The sequence below is a fragment of the Eurosta solidaginis genome, chromosome X (genome assembly GCF_040869045.1).
Source record: "Eurosta solidaginis isolate ZX-2024a chromosome X, ASM4086904v1, whole genome shotgun sequence".
NCBI lineage: Eukaryota > Metazoa > Arthropoda > Insecta > Diptera > Tephritidae > Eurosta > Eurosta solidaginis.
Genome location: NC_090324.1, coordinates 198,736,985 through 198,757,394, shown reverse-complemented (window position 1 = coordinate 198,757,394; position 20,410 = coordinate 198,736,985). Strand labels below are relative to the sequence as shown.

At 40.5% G+C, this 20,410-nt stretch overlaps 1 protein-coding gene across 1 annotated transcript in view; it reads left to right on the top strand.

The window, feature by feature from the left end:
• LOC137235367 (nuclear factor 1 B-type-like) overlaps positions 1 to 20,410 on the top strand; it is a 957,540-nt gene that overhangs the window by 493,076 nt on the left and 444,054 nt on the right. Inside the window, exon 5 of the mRNA XM_067758363.1 lies at positions 437 to 941. Within this exon, the coding sequence (XP_067614464.1) occupies positions 437 to 941 (505 nt within the window). The remainder of the gene's footprint in view (positions 1 to 436; positions 942 to 20,410) is intronic.

The following is a 20,410-nucleotide window of genomic DNA, read 5'->3' as shown; positions in this document are numbered from 1 at the left end:
AAAAAAAAACAAACCACCAAAACTATCGAAAATGTATATAAATAAAGAAGCATTGATCTGCTACTCTGAGGAAACATTGTTTTTCAGTTCTTGATGCCCAAGATGATGGTCCCAGTGGATCTATACCCGACATCGGTTATTTTGTAATTGATAGATCGTTGTTGGAAACGGACAAAGTCGTCTCCGCCAGCATTGCAGACCAAACACTATAAGGCAATGAAATAAATAACGTCTATGAGACTAAATTATTATAGCAAATATAATTATCTAGCAAAGTAATAATAAACGTGAAAAAATAATTTTTGTAAAAAATTTAAAAAGTAAAGGTTGACAAATACTTATTTTTGAAAAAGATTTTCAAATTTTCATTTCACAATTGTTTTTATTAATGTTTATGTGAATAAACTTATAAGTATTTCCAATAATTTTTCGACAGAATGAAAAAACGGAGATAAAGCAAAAGTGGGCATCCCGGTTGTTAGGCAAGCTACGCAAAGATATTACTCAGGAATGTCGGGATGATTTTGTGCAGTCCATTACCGGCAAGCGAAAATCCACTTGTGTACTTTCTAATCCTGATCAAAAGGGAAAAATGCGACGCATCGATTGTTTGAGACAAGCAGATAAAGTATGGCGCTTGGACCTGGTAATGGTGATACTTTTTAAGGCAATACCTCTAGAAAGCACAGACGGCGAACGGTTGGAAAAAAACCCCGAGTGTAGAAATCCTAGCTTATGCGTTAATCCATATCACATCAATGTTTCTGTTCGCGAACTAGACTTGTACCTGGCGAACTTTATTAATACACATGATTCACTGCATAGTCCATCGGCAACATCATCTGCGTTCTTTTTTGATAACAGTGTGCAAAATCATAATATCATCAGCATCAGTGGAACACACGACATAAAAAAAGACGGTGAAGAACATAAATATAAAGGTACTTGATTTATTATTATGTTTGGTTTTCTCTAGGTCAAATTTGACCGCAAACTTGGCGTTATTGACGAAAACAGCTTGCCATACAAGGTCGCATGCTGTTGCCGTCCATTACGACTACAAGCTAACAATGAGGGGCAAAGTATATATAACGCGACGGGTAATTTTTTCTCATCTGAACCCACATTCCTATCATAAAAGAGCATTCTTTCACTTCAGCGAGTGACAGTAATCTTGAATGCCTTTATGAAATTTTTGGTGTTATATGATGGAGACTGAACCTTAAACTGACCAATGAGTGGAAACGCCACTCGCCCAACGGTATGACAAATTTGACATTAAAACTTCATTTACCAACAGTTCTTTTCGTTTGCCACCAATTTATAATGCCACTGCATATGAAATAAGTTGAAATATTAAATCGGGTTGCGAAATAAATGAACGAAAATTTGGGGTTGGGTTTGGGTTAGGGATGAAACGATACTAGTAAATACGATTAGATATCAAGGCTTTTGACCTGATATCAAGAAAATTTGAAATCTTTAATTTTATACCAATTACTGAGTAGGTATCGCAAAAGCGTAATTGTATCAAACAACGTGCTATCGATAAAATGATTACCGCATATTTCTTTTTGCACTCAATTCTTCCTAGAAGGACCAAAATTGTAACGATATTGCGAAATATTAAATATTTTTCCAAGTGCAGTGGTTTTCTTGCCTTAAGTTTCTGTTTTAGATCTATGTTATTATTTATTCATCGCTATTTTGGCCTAATAGTCTAAAAAAATGTAGCAATTGCATGCTATTTGGCAGCTTGCATATTAAAATGCAGTAAATTGTACTGTTACAACTTTCCATCTTCCTTTTAAAATCAAAACACTATTACGTTTGCCGTAATTTTTTTCATGTTAATTTATAATTCTAGTATCGTTACTGTTTTGCAAAATGAGGTGTTTAGGGCAGAAAATTGAAAGAGAGATAAAGGAATGCCTTGTTTTAGACCAGCCAACTGGAAATGGCTAAAATACTCAAAATCAGTCACACACATAAGTTGCAGGGCCTGGGAAATAAGAGAGCCGGAAGGCCGAGAAAAAGGCAGCGGTTGCGCTGGCTAGGCCATGTTATGCGAATGAAAGATGATGCTCCGGCTAAGAAAGTGTTTCTATCGGAACCCGCCTATGAAGCAGAGGTAGAGGGCGGCCCCACTCCGTTGGAAGGATCAGGTGGAAAACGATTTAAACTCCCTTGGTGTGACCAATTCGCGCCGGTTGGCGGAGCGAAGGAGCGACTGGCGCGCCTTGTTGGACGGCCATAACCGTTTAGACGGTTAAGCGCCAATTAAGTAAGTAGGAAGGCCGAGAAAAGTTCAAGAACGCGCAGCAAGACACATTGAAAAACTTCTTTTATCAGACAAAATCAATACTTCAAAGGATGGTTTGTCGCTTTTGGAACAAAAAGCAAGTGTTTGGACGCTGCGTCGTGCTTCAAAAAAGCTGGGTACAAGGCAATCAAAAAAATTAAAAATCATGCGCCTTCTTCCAAAAATGTTCTTGCGAGACAAGCCTTTCTTCGCAGATACAAGGACTGGACTACTGATGACTGTAAACTGGTAAACTTATAATTGTTAAGTTTCAAGGAGTACAACAGCATTAAACCAACATTTTACAGGAAATTTGGTCAGACGAGACAAAGATTAGCCCCTTTCAATCTGATGGTAACTCTTGGTACCGGTCCACCCAGTCTGGCCTCTTCAAGCTCTCCAAGTTAAACAAACAATAAAGCACGGTAGCCGTAGTTTGATGAAAGGGGTTGTATCACTCCATATGGAGTGGACCCTGTAGTGAAAATAAATGGTGTTATGAAAAGGAATATTACCTCAAAATATTGCAGGTTTATTCACTGACAGCTGTTGGAATGCTCCGCAAACCAGAGGATAATATCATTTTCCAACAAGATAATGTTCCCAAGCATACTGCAAAAGTCGCAAAAAATTGGCTGAATTCGCGCAAATTCGAAAAAATGGAGTGGCCTGCACAAAGCCACAGGGAATTTGTGGAGCCATTAAAAACGGCAATTGACAAAATTTGCTAATCCGCTAAAAGGAATCAATGAGCTATATCAACTGATTTTGTATGATATTTATATGAGAGTATGCCGAGGCGTTTGCAGGAACTAAAGACATCGAGTGGTTTGTGGACTAATTACTAACATCATTTAAAGAATCTAATTTTTGAGACCGGGTGCATAATTGTAACAATGGTATTGCTACACCCTACTTAAGTCATTATTTTTATCATTTCATATATCGTTATTTTATTGCATGTTTTGTTAATGAAAACATCCATATTAAATGTATTTATTTATTTATTACGACTCTAAGAGCTTAGTTCAAAAACTTAAAAATATGATTGCATTAATTAACAATGTGTACTTAATCTAAATTTTTAAATTAAAAAATTTAATTATGACACATGTATCTCTAATGCATTTAAATATCAACAACTACATCATTTAATCGGCCTAGATTTGGTGTAATTATACAACCGGCTCTTACATAAGTTTCTACCACAATTTTGTATACTCAGCTAAGCAGAGCTCACAGAGTATATTAGTTTTGTTCTCATAACGGCAATCCGTAACGGCATAAACTAATCGAGATAGATTTAGACTTCTATATATCAAAATGATCTGGGCGAAAAAAGATATTCATTTAGCCATGTCCGTCCGTCCCTCTGTCCGTAAACACGATAACTTGAGTAAATTTTTACGTATCTTGATGAAATTTTGTATTTAGGTTCCTGGGCACTCATCTCACATCGCTATTTAAAATGAAAGAAATCGGACTACAACCACGCCCACTTTTTCGATATCGAAAATTTCGAAAATCCGAAAAAGTGCGATAATTCATTACCAAAGACGGATAAAGCGATGAAACTTGGTAGGTTGGTTGACCATATGAATAGAATATAAAACTAGAATAGAAAACTAGTAAAATTTTGGACAATGGGCGTGGCACCTCCCACTTTTAAAAGAAGGTAATTTAAAAGTTTTGCAAGCTGTAATTTGGCAGTCGTTGAAGATATCATGATGAAATTTGACAGGAACGTTACTCCTATTAATATATGTGTGCACAATAAAAATTAGCAAAATCGGATGACGAACACGCCCACATTAAAAAAAAAATTTTTTTAAATCAAATTTTAACAAAAAATATAATATCTTTACAGTATATACATAAGTAAATTATGTCAATATTCAACTCCAGTAATGATATTACTTACTTAATTAGCGCTTAACCGTCTAAACGGGTATGGCCGTCCAAAAAGGCGCGCCAGTCGCTCCTTCGCTCCGCCAACCGGCGCCAATTGGTCAGATCAAACACATCCTAGAGTCACCCCTGGTCCACCTTAATGCGAAATCTCGAAAAGGCGTCCACCTATAGAACTAAGGACCACTCCCTTTTAAAATACCCATTAACAGTTTCATTTGATACCCACATCGTACAAACACATTCTAGAGTCACCCATGGTTGATATCTCGAAAAAGCGTCCACCTATGGAACTAAGGCCCATTCCCTTTTAAATAATCATTAACACCTTTCATTTGATACCCATATCGTAGAACCGCATTCTAGAGTCACCCCTAGTCCACCCTTATGGCGATATCTCGAAAAGGTGTCCACCTATAGAACTAAGGCTCACTCCTTTTTAAAATACTCATTAACACCTTTCGTTTGATGCCTATATCGTACCAACGCATTCTGGAGTGACCCCTGGTCCACCTTTATGGCCATATCTCGAAAAGGCGTCCACCTATAGAACCAAGGCTCACGCGCTTTTAAAATACTCACTAACACCTTTCATTTGATACCCACATGGTACAGACACATTCTAGAGTCACCCCTGGTCCAACTTTATGGCGATATCTCGAAAAGGCGGCCACCTATAGAACTAATTCCCACTCCCTTTTAGAATACCCATTAACACTTTTCATTTGATACCCATATCGTACAAACACATTCTAGAGTCACCCCTGGTCCACCTTTATGGCGATATCTCGAAAAGGTGTCCACATGTAGAACTAAGGCCCACTCTTTTTTAAAATAACCATTAACACCTTTCGTTTGATACCCATATCGTACAAACGCATTCTGGAGTCACCCCTGGTCCACTTTTATGGCGATATCTCGAAAAAGCATCCACCTATAGAACTAAGGCTCACTCGCTTTTAAAATACTCATTAAGACCTTTCATTTGATACCCCTGTCGTACAAACGCATTCTAGAATCACCCCTGGTCCACTTTTATGGCGATATCTCGAAAAGGCGTCCACCTATAGAGCTAAGGCCCACTCCCTTTTAAAATACTCATTAACACCTTTCATTTGATACCCATATCGTATAAACACATTCTAGAGTCACCCCTGGTCCACCTTTATGGCGATATCTCGAAAAGGCGTCCACCTATAGAACTAAGGCCCACTCCCTTTTAAATAATCATTAACACCTTTCATTTGATACCCATATCGTACAAACACATCCTAGAGTCACCCCTGGTCCACCTTTATGGCGATATCTCGAAAAGGCGTCCACCTATAGAACTAAGGCCCACTCGCTTCTAAAATACTTATTAGCACCTTTCATTTGATACCCACATCGTACAAACACATCCTATAGTCACCCCTGGTTCACCTTTATGGCGATATCTCGAAAAGGCGTCCATCTATAGAACTAAGGATCACTCCCTTTTAAAATACTCATTAACAGCTTTCATTTGATACCCACATCGTACAAACACGTTCTAGAGTCACCCCTGGTCCACCTTTATGGCGATATCTCGAAAAAGCGTCCATCTAAGGAACTAAGGCCCACTCCCTTTTAAATAATCATTCACACCTTTCATTTAATACTGTTTAAGCGACTTAAACTATGAGTTTTTCCTTTCGTTTGTTTCATAAGCGTTGAAATTCTCATCCGGCTTATGAAATATTCTAAAGACATAGTTTTAGTTTTTAATTTAAAATCGAGGTTCTTCGAGTAGAAGATGGGATGCCAATACCTCAGAGCCCAGTGCTCGCCTCCACATCACACTTTGAAAGGGTCTTCAAACAGAAGATTAGGTGGCTCATTACAGCGAAACCTCAGAGTTCCCTATGCTCGCCCCAAATTAAATAAATAAAGGTGTATCGATGCTTTGCATAGTCCCGTGTTTTAAATACACCATAAACTAAATACATAAAGGTGTACCAGTTAGTGCTTTGCACCCTCCCGTGATTTAGGTACATCATACGCTATATGAAAATAAAATACAGTCCATTAAAATAATAAAATAAGAAAAAAATTATTAATTAAAGAAATGCTTGGTTGCAGTGGGCTTTGAACCCGCAACCCCAAACGTTTGAGTCGGGTACGTCATCCACTGTGCCACGACTCATACGCCTACAAGCACATAAAATTACTCCCTTATAACTCACATTAAACTGCTCGCCCTTAATTGCCCCACGCTTAGCTAGATACCCGTGTCGTACAAACGCATTCTAGAGTCACCCCTTGTACACCTTTATGGCGATATCTCGGAAAAGCGTCCACCTATAGAACTAAGGATCACTCTCTTTTAAAATACTCATTACCACCTTTGATTTGATACCCAAATCGTACAAACGCATTCTAGAGTCACCCCTGGTCCACCTTTATGGCGATATTTCGAAATGGCGTCCACCTATAGAACTATGGCCCACTCCCTTCTAAAATACTCTTTAATACCTTCCATTTGATACCCATGTCGTACAAACACATTCCAGGGTTACCCTAGGTTAATTTTCCCTGTTTTGTGTCCAAAGCTCTCAGCTGAGTATGTAATGTTCGGTTACACCCAAACTTAGCCTTCCTTACTTGTTATATATTCAGGTAGTTTGTTGAAGCATTTTAACCCTTTGTAAAAAAGTGTTGAAATAATAACTTGGAGTATTAAGTTCAATATTTCCCATTGAGAACATATTTCTAATAATTATAATGAATAAGGCATATTCTATATATTGATGAGTTAACTATATGTACACATGAATTTTACCTTTAAGTTCTCATTAAATCGTTGAACCAAGAAGTGCTTTTCTTTTATTTTACCGGACACTCACGAAAGTATACAAATTCCTTCTAACAAACGTTGTGGGCTCAATCGCGTGTGAATTTATTTAAAAAGTAATCGGGTTTTACAAAATACAATTTTAAAAATGAATTCGAGTTTGCAAATTGAAAATCTGAGCGATAATAACTACGATGTGTGGTGCATGCAAATGCGCAACATATTGATTAATATGGACCAATGGTGCATCGTTAATGAAGATGGTAAGTGCAGTGATCAAAATGCAGAAAAGTGGGATCAAGATGATCAAAAAGCGCTAGCTAATATTATTTTATGTGTAAAACGGACGCAACTCAGCAATATTAAGGCTTTTAAAACTTCAGTGGAAGCATGGAAGAAACTTCGAGATATTCGTATGCCGAGTGGACCTTTACAAAAAATTTCGCTTTATAAAAAGTTGCTTGGTTGCAGTATGTCTGCTGGTCAAAGCATGCCAACTTATGTAACTTTGTTTTTCGAAGTCGTAGATAAATTAACCGAAGTGAGCATCGAATTAAACGAAGAGCTAAAAGTCATAATACTATTATCTAGTTTGCCGTCCGAGTACGAAAACTACGGGGTAGCTATCGAGACTCGCGATGAATTGCCGGGTTGCAGTACTTTAAAAGTAAAGCTGTTAGAAGAGGGTGCTAGAAGGGAACAACAAGCAGATCAACAAGATTCTGCGCAAGCTGTTTATACAAGTGTAGGAGAATCAGCGCATAATGGTAATAAAATAAATACAAAAGCAAAAATTCATGAAAAGTCAAATGAGTTCAAGAGAAAATGCTTTAGTTTTGGCATTCGTGACCATACGGCTTCGCAATGCAAAAGAAAGGGCAAACAACAATACGATCATGAATATAAACTGAGCTTTCTTACGTTGTATATGCTGCTACTGTGGGGATGAAAGAAGTAAACACAATTGGTGTGTCGACAGTGGTGCAACAACACATATGTGTTGCGACAAGAATATGTTCGTGTCATTCATCGAAAAACGAGAAAAAGTTATGTTAGCAGCAGAAAATTTCACTTACTCACAAGGTATAGGTACGGCCAAAATAAAAACAAATGAATATGAAATAGAGCTACGTGATGTATTGTTTGTGCCTTCACTGAAAATGAACTTTTATTCTGTTAACAAAGCTCTGCAGCATAAACATACAGTGGTATTCAAAAACTATGTTGTGGAAGTAAAAAACTCCATAGGGTTAATATTGCTTAGAGCTAGATTACAAAATAATTTGTTTATATGCAATGCGCAAGTACAAGGTTCACCAATTTATTTAAATAATTTAAAGTGGCATAATCGATATGGTCATATAAACTTTGAAAGTTTAAAGAAAATTGCCGACAAAGGTTAAGTGCGAGGCATGGACACAAAAGATGTGAAAACAAAAACAAATTGTGACACATGCAACAAAGCAAAATAAAGTGCAATGTCCTTTCCTAAAAAATGTGAAATTAATTCAAATGAAATATTAGAGCTTGTGCATGCAGATATATGCGGACCCATAAACATAAAATCAGTAAGTGGTGCACGATACTTTCTCACATTTATTGACGATTTCTCGAGAATGATTTTTGTTTATTGTATGAAAGAAAAGAGCGAAGTATTTGAAAATTTTATATTATTTAAAAATATGGTCGAATGTCAAACGCAAAGAAAATTAAAAAGGTTCGAAGTTACAATGGTACGGAGTACATAAGCAATAAATTTACCGATTTTTTAAATGAGTGCGGAATTAAAAGGCAGTTAACCGTGCTATATACTCCCCAGCAAAATGGAGTGGCAGAGAGAGTTAACCGCCCAATTGTAGAAATGGCTAGAATTTTGCTGGTGCATGCCAATATAGAACAATAATTGTGGGGTGAAGCTATACACACAGCTGTATATTTACGTAATCGCGCACCTAAAAAGTTACTTAGAGATTGCACTCCATATGAGGTTTGGTACAACAAAAAACCGTCGGTAAAACATTTCAGGGTTTTTGGTTCGCGCGCATTCGCGTTAAAAAAACGCAGCGTTGTAAGTTCAGTGCAAAGAAGAAGATGAAGTCAACTTAGCTGTGCCCGAAGGTGACACCAAAAACAGAGGTGAAAATGACATTGCTACAATTTTTGTAAAAATCGGCTATCGTAAACAAGTTGAAAAAGAGTGGAAAGAAGATGAAGAATTTGAAAGTTGCACCGAAGACGAAACAGAGGTAGAAGAGGCAAATGTAGGTAATAATGTAGAGAATGGCATCGTTCCGGGTGAAAGGCAAACAGCAGGTGAGTCTCATAGAAATGAAAACGAAACACGTCGCGGTCGAGGTAGGCCAAAAAAATATTCACACTGGTCAAGTCGGGCGTCCCAAAAAAGAGTATCAGATGCTAAATTATCTACAATATGGTGAAGATGTAGAAATGCCTCGATCGGTCAAAGAAGCATTGTCAAGCGAGTACACCTTTCAGTGGAAGAAATCAATGGAAGAAGAGTATCCGGCGCTTCTTGCTAACGCGTGTTCTTCGAAAAACGATAGACTTTTGTCCAGAAAATTGTGAGCAAATAGTTTTAGCATGTTTAGTTCTGCACAATTTTATTATGCTAAACGACCACAACCGTTGTTATTGCCCTGAAAAGGGATGACACAGTGCAATGGGCAGTAAATGGAGAGTGGCGCAATGACTTGGAGGATGTTGGAGGCCCATTGCCATCCATAAGTTCATATCGATGCAATGCAAGTGCGCAGCTATTTCGCTTAAGAGACAGACTAGCAAACTATTTTATAAATGAAGGAGCCGTTCCTTTTCAATTGTCACTGAAATTCATTGTTGGTGGGCTCAGATCCATGATATGTATGTAAGTTAATAATATTTTTATTGCAAGATTTATATAATAATGTACTCTCATTTTTAATTAAGGTTTTCAATGGCCTCGATCTCCTGTTCGTTTTACTAAGAACTACACATTGTGCCCTCCAAACCTTTTAAACAATACAACAACTGTGTGTCTGCTACCACCATACCACGACTTCATGCGGATTTGCGACTTAAAAGTGTGCAGTTCTGTTACATATTGGGTATTCACGTGAGACAGCTTATCAGGTTATCAGCTTATGCGATTAAGTTTTTGACACAGTTTACAAAAACAAAATACACTTGAACGAAATATTTATTGATCAGATAAGTTGATAAGCAGACTGACGTGAATACACCAGTAGTATTTGAATACTAGGATTATTTGAACAAACAACTTGTGGAATAAGAGAAATGACCATTTTTAAAAAGCTGTACAATCTATTTTTCCACCTTGCTTTATTAAAGTGTATTTTTTCGGTAGAATATTTATTGAAAACTTAAAAAAATATTAAAATTCAGTTTTTAATAAAACTAAGTTTACATGCTTTTAACATCTATACAGTGAACCAAGAAAAAAGTTGTACACTATAAACATTGCAATTTTCTCAAGAATAACTGCTTTTTAGATAATTTCGATAATTTTTGATCAAAACATACGAAAAAATGCAATACAAATTCTGCAAACTAATTCTGCGAAACGACGAATTTTCATTTTTAAAAAATTTACAAAGAATTTTTATAATTTTTTTTGACTATGCGGTTTTTAGCCCATTTAATTTTAGTTTAACAAGAAACTAATCTCAAGTCTCTAACTAAATTACCTGATTTTTGGAAAATCTTTTCTAAGCCTACCTCCGCAGTTTTTATATTCAGTTGAGCAGAGCTCACAGAGTATATTAACTTTGATCGGATAACGGTTGTTGTACAGGTATAAAGGAATCGAGATAGATATAGACTTCCATATATCAAAATCATTACTATCGAAAAAAAATTCGATTGAGCCATGTCCGTCCGTCCGTCCGTCCGTTAACACGATAACTTGAGTAAATTTTGAGGCATCTTGATGAAATTTGGTGTGTAGGTTCCTGGGCACTCCTCCTAGATCGCTGTTTAAAATGAACGATATCGGACTATAACCACGCCCAGTTTTTCGATATCGAAAATTTCGAAAAATCGAAAAAGTGCGATAGTTCATTACCAAATACGGATAAAGCAATGAAACTTGGTGGTGAGCTGAACTTGTGACGCAAAATAGAAAACTAGTAAAAGTTTGGGCAATGGGCGTGGCACCGCCCACTTTTAAATGAAGGTAATTTGGAAGTTTTGCAAGCTGTAATTTGGCAGTCGTCGAAGATATCATTATGAAATTTGGCAGGAACGTTACTCTTATTACTATATGTATTCTTAATAAAAATTAGCAAAATCGGAGAACGACCACGCCCACTTTTAAAAAAAAATTGTTTAAGTCAAATTTTAAAAGAAAAGTTAATATCTTTACAGTATATAAGTAAATTATGTCAACATTCAACTCCAGTAATGATATGGTGCAACAAAATACAGAAATAAAAGAAATTTTCAAAATGGGCGTGGCTCCGCTCTTTTTCATTTAATTTGTCTAGGATACTTTTAATGCCATATGTCGAACAAAACATTACCAATCCTTGTGAACTTTGGTAGAGGCTTAGATTCTAGGACGATAACTGTTTTCTGTGAAAAAGGGCGAAATCGGTTGAAGCCACGCCCAGTTTTTATACACAGTCGACGGTCTGTCCTTCCGCTCGGCCCTTAACACGATAACTTGAGCAAAAATCGATATATCTTTACTAAACCCAGTTCACATACTTATTTGAACTCACTTTATATTGGTGTAAAAAATGACCGAAATCGGATATGACCACGCCCACTTTTTCGATATCGAAAATTACTAAAAATGAAAAAAATGCCCTAATAATATACCAAATACGAAAAAAGGGATGAAACATGGTAATTGGATTGGTCTATTGACGCAAAATACAACTTTAGAAAAAAACTTTGTAAAATGGGTGTGACACCTACCATATTAAGTAGAAGAAAATGAAAAAGTTTTGCAGGGCGAAATCAAAAGCCCTTGGAATCTGGGAAGGATAACTGTTCGTGGTATTACATATATAAATAAATTAGCGGTACCCGACACATGATGTTCTGGGTCACCCTGGTCCACATTTTGGTGGATATCTCGAAAACCCGTCACATATACAACTACCACCACTCCCTTTTAAAACCCTCATTAATACCTTTAATTTGATACCCATATCGTACAAACACATTATAGAGTCACCCCTGGTCCACATGTATGGCGATATCTCGAAAGGGCGTCCACCTATAGAACTAAGGCCCACTCCCTTCTAAAATACTTATTAACACCTTTCGTTTGATACCCATATCGTACAAACAAATTCTAGAGTCAGCCCTGGTGCACCTTTATGGCGATATCTCGAAAAGGCGTCCACCTATAGAACTAACGCCCACTCCCTTTAAAATCCTCATTAACACTTTTCATTTGATATGCATATTGTACAAACGCATTCTAGAGTCACCCCTGGTCCACGTTTATGTTGATATCCCGAAAAATCGTCCACGAATAGAACTAACGCCCATTCCCTTTTAAAATACTTATTAACACCTTTCGTTTGATACCCATATTGTACAAAAGCATTCTAGAGTCACCCCTGGTCCACGATTATGGCAATATCTCCAAAAGGCGTCCACCTATAGAACTAAGACCCACTCCCTTTTAAAATACTCATTAACACCTTTCATTTGATACCCATATCGTACAAACAAATTCTAGAGTCACCCCTGTTCCACCTTTATGGCGATATCTCGAATAGGCGTCCACCCATAGATCTAAGGCCCACTCCCTTTTAAAATACTCATTAACACCTGTCATTTGATACCCATATCGTACAAACAAATTCTAGAGTCACCCCTGGTCCACCTTTATGGCGATATCTCGAAAAGGCGTGCACCTATAGAACTTAGGCCCACTCCCTTTTAAAATACTCATTAACACCTTTCATTTCATACCCATATCGTACAAACAAATTCTAGAGTTACCCCTGGGCCACCTTTATGGCGATATCTCGAAAAGGCGTCCTCCTATAGAACTTAGGGTCACTCCCTTTTAAAATATTCATTAACACTTTCATTTGATACGCATATCGTACAAACAAATTCTAGACTCACCCCTGGTCCACCTTTATGGCGATATCTCGAAAAGGCGTGCACCTATAGAACTTAGGCCCACTCCCTTTTAAAATACTCATTAATACCTTTCATTTCATACCCATATCGTACAGACAAATTCTAGAGTTACCCCTGGGCCACCTTTATGGCGATATCTCGAAAAGGCGTGCACCTATAGAACTTAGGCCCACTCCCTTTTAAAATGCTCATTAGCACCTTTCATTTGATACCCATATCGTACAAACAAATTCTAGAGTCACCCCTGGTCCACCTTTATGCCGATATCTCGAAAAGGCGTGCACCTATAGAACTTAGGCCCACTCCCTTTTAAAATACTCATTAACACCTTTCGTTTGATACCAGTATTGTACAAATGCATTCTAGAGTCACCCCTCACGTTTATGGCGAAATCTCGAAAAGGCGTCCACCCATAGAACTAAGGCCCACTCCCTTTTAAAATACTCATTAACACCTTTCATTTGATACCCATATCGTACAAACAAATTCTAGAGTCACCCCTGGTCCACCTTTATGGCGATATCTCGAAAAGGCGTGCACCTATAGAACTTAGGGTCACTCCCTTTTAAAATACTCATTAACACTTTCATTTGATACCCATGTCGTACAAACAAATTCTAGAGTCAGCCCTGGTTCACCGTTATGGCGATATCCCTAAATGGCATCCATCTATAGAACTATGGCCCACTCCCTCTTAAAATACTCTTTAATACCTTCCATTTGATACACATGTCATACAAACACATTCCAGGGTTACCCTAGGTTCATTTTACTACGAGGTGATTTTCCCTTATTTTGTCTCCATAGCTCTCAACTGAGTATGTAATGTTCGGTTACACCCGAACTTAGCCTTCCTTACTTGTTCTATATAAAAAAAAACAGCCTATACTGTACAACTATTTTCTTGGTTCACTGTTTAAGATGTTAATTTACAGTCTTAAAAATGTTAATGTAAATAGGCTTGTTCAAAAACAAATAAAGTTACTGGAATTCTGAAATTTTTGCTTTTTTATATGAGAAATGATAGAAATTAGTAACATCCAATAATAATTTTTTTTTTCATTGAACAGACCTAATGTACTGATTTTTCAAAAACAGTAAATTTTTAGGCCGTATTATGTACGGCGAAGTGGATGATGAATGAATTTTCGAATACGTATAAAATGCCAATAACACGCTATATAGGTCGCTTTGTTGTAATGAGAGTTGTTGACAGAAATAAGGGAAAACCTTACTATTTAAAGTAAGGTTCCTAAATAGTCGCACTCTCCATTTAGAATTATTCGAAAATCAAATCAACATTCACTTCACCGTGCATAATATTTAATAATATATTATAATAATGTATAATATTGGTTATTAAAAAAGTCATCTTATTTCTTAAATAAGGCACACGTTAATGAACATTTTGCTTATTGATTGGTTTTAATTTCAAATGGAATGCTAGTGTTCCCATCATAATTATAGAAGCAATGAATTTTCCAACATTATTACAAAATTTTTTTTAGTTTTTATACTCAGTTGAGCAGAGCTCACAGAGTATATTAACTTTGAGGATAACGGTTGGTTGTACAGGTATAAAGGAATCGAGATAGATATAGACTTCCATATATCAAAATAATCAGTATCGAAAAAAAATTTGATGGAGCCATGTCCGTCCGTCTGTCTGTCCGTTAACACGATAGGTTAGATTAGGTGAGGTTGCAAGGGCTGAGCTGAACACTATGGTAACAGCTCACTACTTAGGCCACCAATGGGCCCATTGTAATACCCTGTACGGTCCCAAAAGAGGACCCCTACCCTGCCTAAAGCGGGTAAAACCACCTCGTGGAAATTATAAATTTTGCCAGAGCCTTTACTTCATAGCAAGAGACCTCAGCTAGGTCATGTAGGAAAGGTTTACCGAAGATAGTCATCCTACGCCTACTAAGCGCTGGACAGTGACAGAGAAGGTGCTGGACGCTCTCTTCCTCCGCTGTACATCTGCAGCTGCGACAAAAGTCGAAGGTCGCTACCCCCATTCTAGCACCGTGCGTGCCTATTAAGCAATGCCCTGTTAGAACCCTTATCAGGGACGATAGAGCTGATTTGTTTAGAGTCAGAAGCACTTCTGTGCGCCCCTTGTCATATGAGGGCCAGGTTTGCCTGGATACCTCACACGATGATATGGCTGACCATAGTCCATTTGCAATTATTATAGTGCTTGTGTTCGCTCGAAGCCTGAAAGTGGGCATGGGTATACCTACCGAATCATTTCCCGGAAGGATAAGGTCGGTGGTGCCTGTTCTGGCCAGGTCGTCTGCTCTACAATTGCCTTCAATATCCCTGTGCCCAGGTACCCATATAAGGTTGATACTGAAGTGATGAGCAATCTCGTTAAGAGATCTGCGGCATTCAGTGACCGACTTTGCGCTGTCGACGAATGAGTCCAGGGCCTTTAATGCGGCCTGGCTGTCTGAGAAAATAAACACCCGTTTACCATCCTTAGGCATAGACCCGAGATGGTTCACAGCCCTGTGTATTGCCAGCATTTCCGCTTGGCAAACACTACAGTGATATGGTAGGCGAAAAGAGACCTCTAGACCCAGATCCGGCGAAAATAGGCCTGCTCCCACCTTCCCGTCAAGCTTAGAACCATACGTGAATATGTTGATGGCACCCGGTACCGTATGTTGTCTGGTATTCCAGTCCTGTCGCGATGGTATATATATACTATAGTTGTTAACGAAGACGTTCTTTGGCGTGCAGTAGCCAGTGCGCACCGGTATTGGGACTGGGGCGTTCGTGCCCAGGATTGTTGCGTGTCCAATAGATCCGTTTGACCAGAGACCTGTTTCCCTTATGCGTAGAGCGGCGATGACCGCTATTTCCTTCGCCACCAGGCCAAGAGGTGGAAGGTATAGCATTGTGTTAAGTGCTTCAGATGGAGTGGAGCAGAGAGCCCCGGTGATGCAGAATTCCGAACTCCGTTGCACCTTTTGAAGCGTCTTAAGATAGGTAGTTTTAGCTAGTGCGGGCCACCAGACCAAGGCACCATAAAGAATAATCGGGCGCACAATGGCTGTATAAATCCAGTATGGCACCTTGGGGGAGAATCCCCAGGAGGTGCCAATTGCCCTCTTGCAGGTGAACAGCGCTGCTGCTGCCTTTTTGCATCACTCCACTATATGGTCATTCTACAATAGCTTCCTATCCAGAATTATACCCAAATACTTGACTCGATCGCTAAACGCTAAAACCGTACCCCCAACTCTTGGCGGTGTTAGATTTGGCACCTTATACCTCCTCGTGAAGAGGACAAGCTCGGTTTTGTCCGGGTTCACTTCCAAGCCTGTGGCTGTGGCCCAGTGTGAGATTTTGGATAGTGCCCCTTCCATTAGGTTGCAAAGAGTTTGCGGAAATTTCCCCCGCATGGTGACGCAGATGTCATCTGCATACGCGATCACTTGGTGACCTTCCGATTCCATGAGGCTGAGTAGTTGGTTGACGGTAACCACCCAAAGTAGCGGAGAGAGAACACCTCCCTGCGGAGTCCCTCTGCCGACCGGTCTGCGGATCACACATCCACCTAGCGCAGATTGTATATAAACTCCACCAGGCACGCGTCCACCCCCAGATCGGTCAGCGCCGAGGTGATGGACTCAGGGAGAACGTTGTTGAAAGCACACGCTATATCTAGGAATGCCACCAATGTGTATTCCTTGAGGTCTAGCGACCTTTCGATAGCGGATACCAGTGAGTGCAAGGTCGTGTCAGTTGACCTGCCCTTAGTATAGGCATGCTGTGCTTGCGAAAGAAGCGACGGCTCAATCCTCCTCCTGATGTGATCCTCTAGAAGTCTTTCAAGTGCTTTAAGCAGAAAAGAAGATAGGCTTATAGGCCTATAATCATTTGGTTTAAAGTGGGAGGGATTCCCTGCCTTGGGAATAAATATCACGTTGACTTCCCTCCACGATACTGGTACGTAATTTAGCCCAAGACAACCTATAAACATCCCTTTAATCCAGGGCCTTATAAGTTCGGCAGTATACTGGAGCTGAGCCGGAAAGATTCCATCCGGCCCGGCGATTTGTAGGGCTTGACGGTCTGTAATGCCCAATCTATCCTTTTATCGTCTGTGATTTCGCTTATCAGCTGATCATTAGGTGACCCTCCGCTGACAAAACTTGAAGACACGCCCGTTCCTGCTGGTAAGTGCGTATCCATTAGCAGGTTTATGGTTTCAGCGCTGGAGTCCGTCCAGTACCCATCCGGCTTTTGGACGTAACTTAGCTGAGTTGGAGATTTTGATAGCACCTTCCTTAACCGGGAAGCCGCGGATGCGGATTCAATCCTGCCGCAGAAATCCCTCCAGGAGGATCGCTTTCCATTCCGGATTGCTTTTTTATATATATTTATCTTCGCTTTATAAGCAGCCCATGAGGATTCATGTCCATCATGCTTTGCTTTATTGAAGGCCGCCCTACATGACTTTCTAAGTTTATCAAGATCAGCCGACCACCATGGTGGTTTGTGTGTTTCCAAAACTTTTTAGCCGGGCAAGCCCTATCTAAAGCATTCCTACAATTTTGACTGAAATTGTTTACAAACAAGTCCAGCTCCTCCTCGCTTTCTGGGACTCGTACCTCCTCAGATAGCTTTTTACCTACAATCTTCTTATAGTAGCCCCAGTTAGTTCTTCTAATGTTTTGTATATACTTAGGACTTGCGTGCGCCTGCGATATAGAAAAACTCATATATCTATGGCCAGAAAAGGAGTGCTCCTTTAGAACCCTCCAAGAAACGATAAGGTCACTGAAAGAGTCTGCGACCAGTGTTATGTCAAGGACCTCTTTGCGGTTCCTCGTAATGAAAGTGGGATCATTTCCCCTATTACATATACTCAGGTTAGTGCCTAACAGATAGTTGAATAGAGACTCGCCTCGGTCATTTGTATCTCTGCTGCCCCACTGGGCGTGATGTGCATTGGCGTCGCCTCCGAGCAACATAAAATCGTTTCGTGGATTTGCCGCTCTCACGAACACCTTGAAATTATCCGGTGGTAATGAGCCTTGGTGATCGTGCGCTAGGTAGAAGGAGGCAAGTTTAAGGCTCCTCCCTAGCCCCTCGACGCTGACCGCTGTCAAATCCCCATCGCTATAGTTGGGTAGAAGAAAAACATTAAGAGTAGACTTAGCCAATATACATGTGCGAGGCTTACCCTTTTCCTGAGCGCTATAAAGCTTATACGCTGGTGTCCGCAGGCCACAGATCCTATTGCCAGTGATCCACGGCACCTGGACTAGAACGATGTCTACCACACCTGAAGACAGGTGCAGTAGGAGTGCAGCTGATGCTGCTTTGCAGTGATGCAGGTTTATTTGGAGGACCCGGATCACTGCTTGTTTGTGCTCTCCCCCGTGAGCGTCGCGTCGGAATCGCCATCCTCCAGAAGCTGACCCTCAGAGTATAACCCTCTGAGAGCCAAGCTTCCGCTCGAACTTGCCGAAGCATAGCCCCCAGCTTCTTCGCCCTCGTCTACCTCCATCTCGTCTTCACTGGGGGGGAGTTCAGCCACCTCCGCACGAGATGCAATGTTTACCAAGGCTTCGACATCAGCCTTATAAACCTTAAGGCTTATATTTTTGAAGCCGTAGCTTACCATGAAATCCTGCCTTTTCAACGCTTCGACGCTTGCGCTGTCGAGCAGCAGGACTATCTGCATCGTGGCCCGTTCAGTCTTCTCAACGTCAACCACCTTCCAGTGGCGGACCAGGGTTATCTTTCTTGACCTTAACGGCCACAGTAGCGAGCGCTGCCTCGATCCACTTCCACTGCTGTTCCGGGATCCTGCCATCTTCGCTGCTCTCATCCATCACACCAATGATCTGCCGATCCTTGGCTATTTCGGCGAAAGACCGAGTCCAGCCTCCCTGCACCTTGGCCCTTTTCGGCGCCGTAGGGTTGGCTTCATCTATGGACCGCTGGCGCTTCGAGGCTTCATCGCTCTCGACCCAGTCCGATCTGAACTCCGGCAACATTTGCTTCGCCCAAACAAGATCACGCTGAGCCTTTGCCCAGTCCTCCGCGGAAACTTCCCCCTCCCTAACCGGTGAGGAGGCATTCCTACGCAGGATCCGGGCAGCCCAGCGCTTGTCCTGATGACTGGGCATTTTGCCTCCCTTGACCCTGGAGCCGCCTCCCACACCCCTGGAGCCCCAGCAGCCAAACCGCCAGACGCTTGACGCTCAGTGGCAGCCGTGCTGGTGGCTACGGGATGGGCGGCAGCCGCCCCAAGGGCCTCCCGGTCGGTGGCCCCTCCCCGAGAGGTACCGGCCTTTGGAGTACCCTGACTGGATTTTACGTCAGCCCTTTCCTGCCTAGGTTTGTTCTTGGCCCTATAGCCGACCCCTCCCCTCGCCCTGAGGCCCCCAGCAGTTGACCCACCAGACGCTTGTCGCTGGGTGGAGGGCTTGCTGGTGGGGCCCAAGGGAGGGGCGGTAGTGGCACTGATGACCTCCCGGTCAGTACCCCCTCCATGAGAGGTACTGGCCATCGGACTGCTCGAACCGGATAAACTCTAGGCCCTTTTCTGCCTATCTACCGCTGCAGCAGCGAACCTCTGAGGAGTTCTCTCAGTTAATTTTAGGCCCGGCTGAGCCGTAGCCCTAGCAAGCTCGTAACGACTTCTTCTTTGGAGAGTCGCCCTCCTTATAATTTTTTAGAATTTATCCTCCATACTTTATACCCACGAGTAGCGGAGAAGGGGAAAGGTCCACCCGGACAGAGATCCGCGATGTCCGGGTAAGGCTTAATAGCACCGAACGATATCGGACCATAACCACGCCCACTTTTTCGATATCGAAAATTTCGAAAAACCGAAAAAGTGCGATAATTCACTACCAAAGACGGCTAAAGCGATGAAACTTGGTAGGTGAGTTGAGGTTATGACGCAGAATAGAAAATTAGTATATTTTGGCCAATGGGCGTGGCACCGCTCACTTTTAAAAGAAGGTAATTTAAAAGTTTTACAAGCTGTAATTTGGCAGTCGTTGAAGATATCATGATGAAATTTGGGAGGAACGTTACTCCTATTACTATATGTATGCTTAACCCTTCTGCATTATTAAGAAAAACTTACAAATTAGTCATTAAGGTTACGAAATGACTACGCATATATTTCAGTCCAAAAATTATAACATAGGTTTAAAAAAAAATTTAATTCATGTTTAAACACATTAAAATAAAAAGATTTCATATTATTTCATTAAAGAAATTATTTT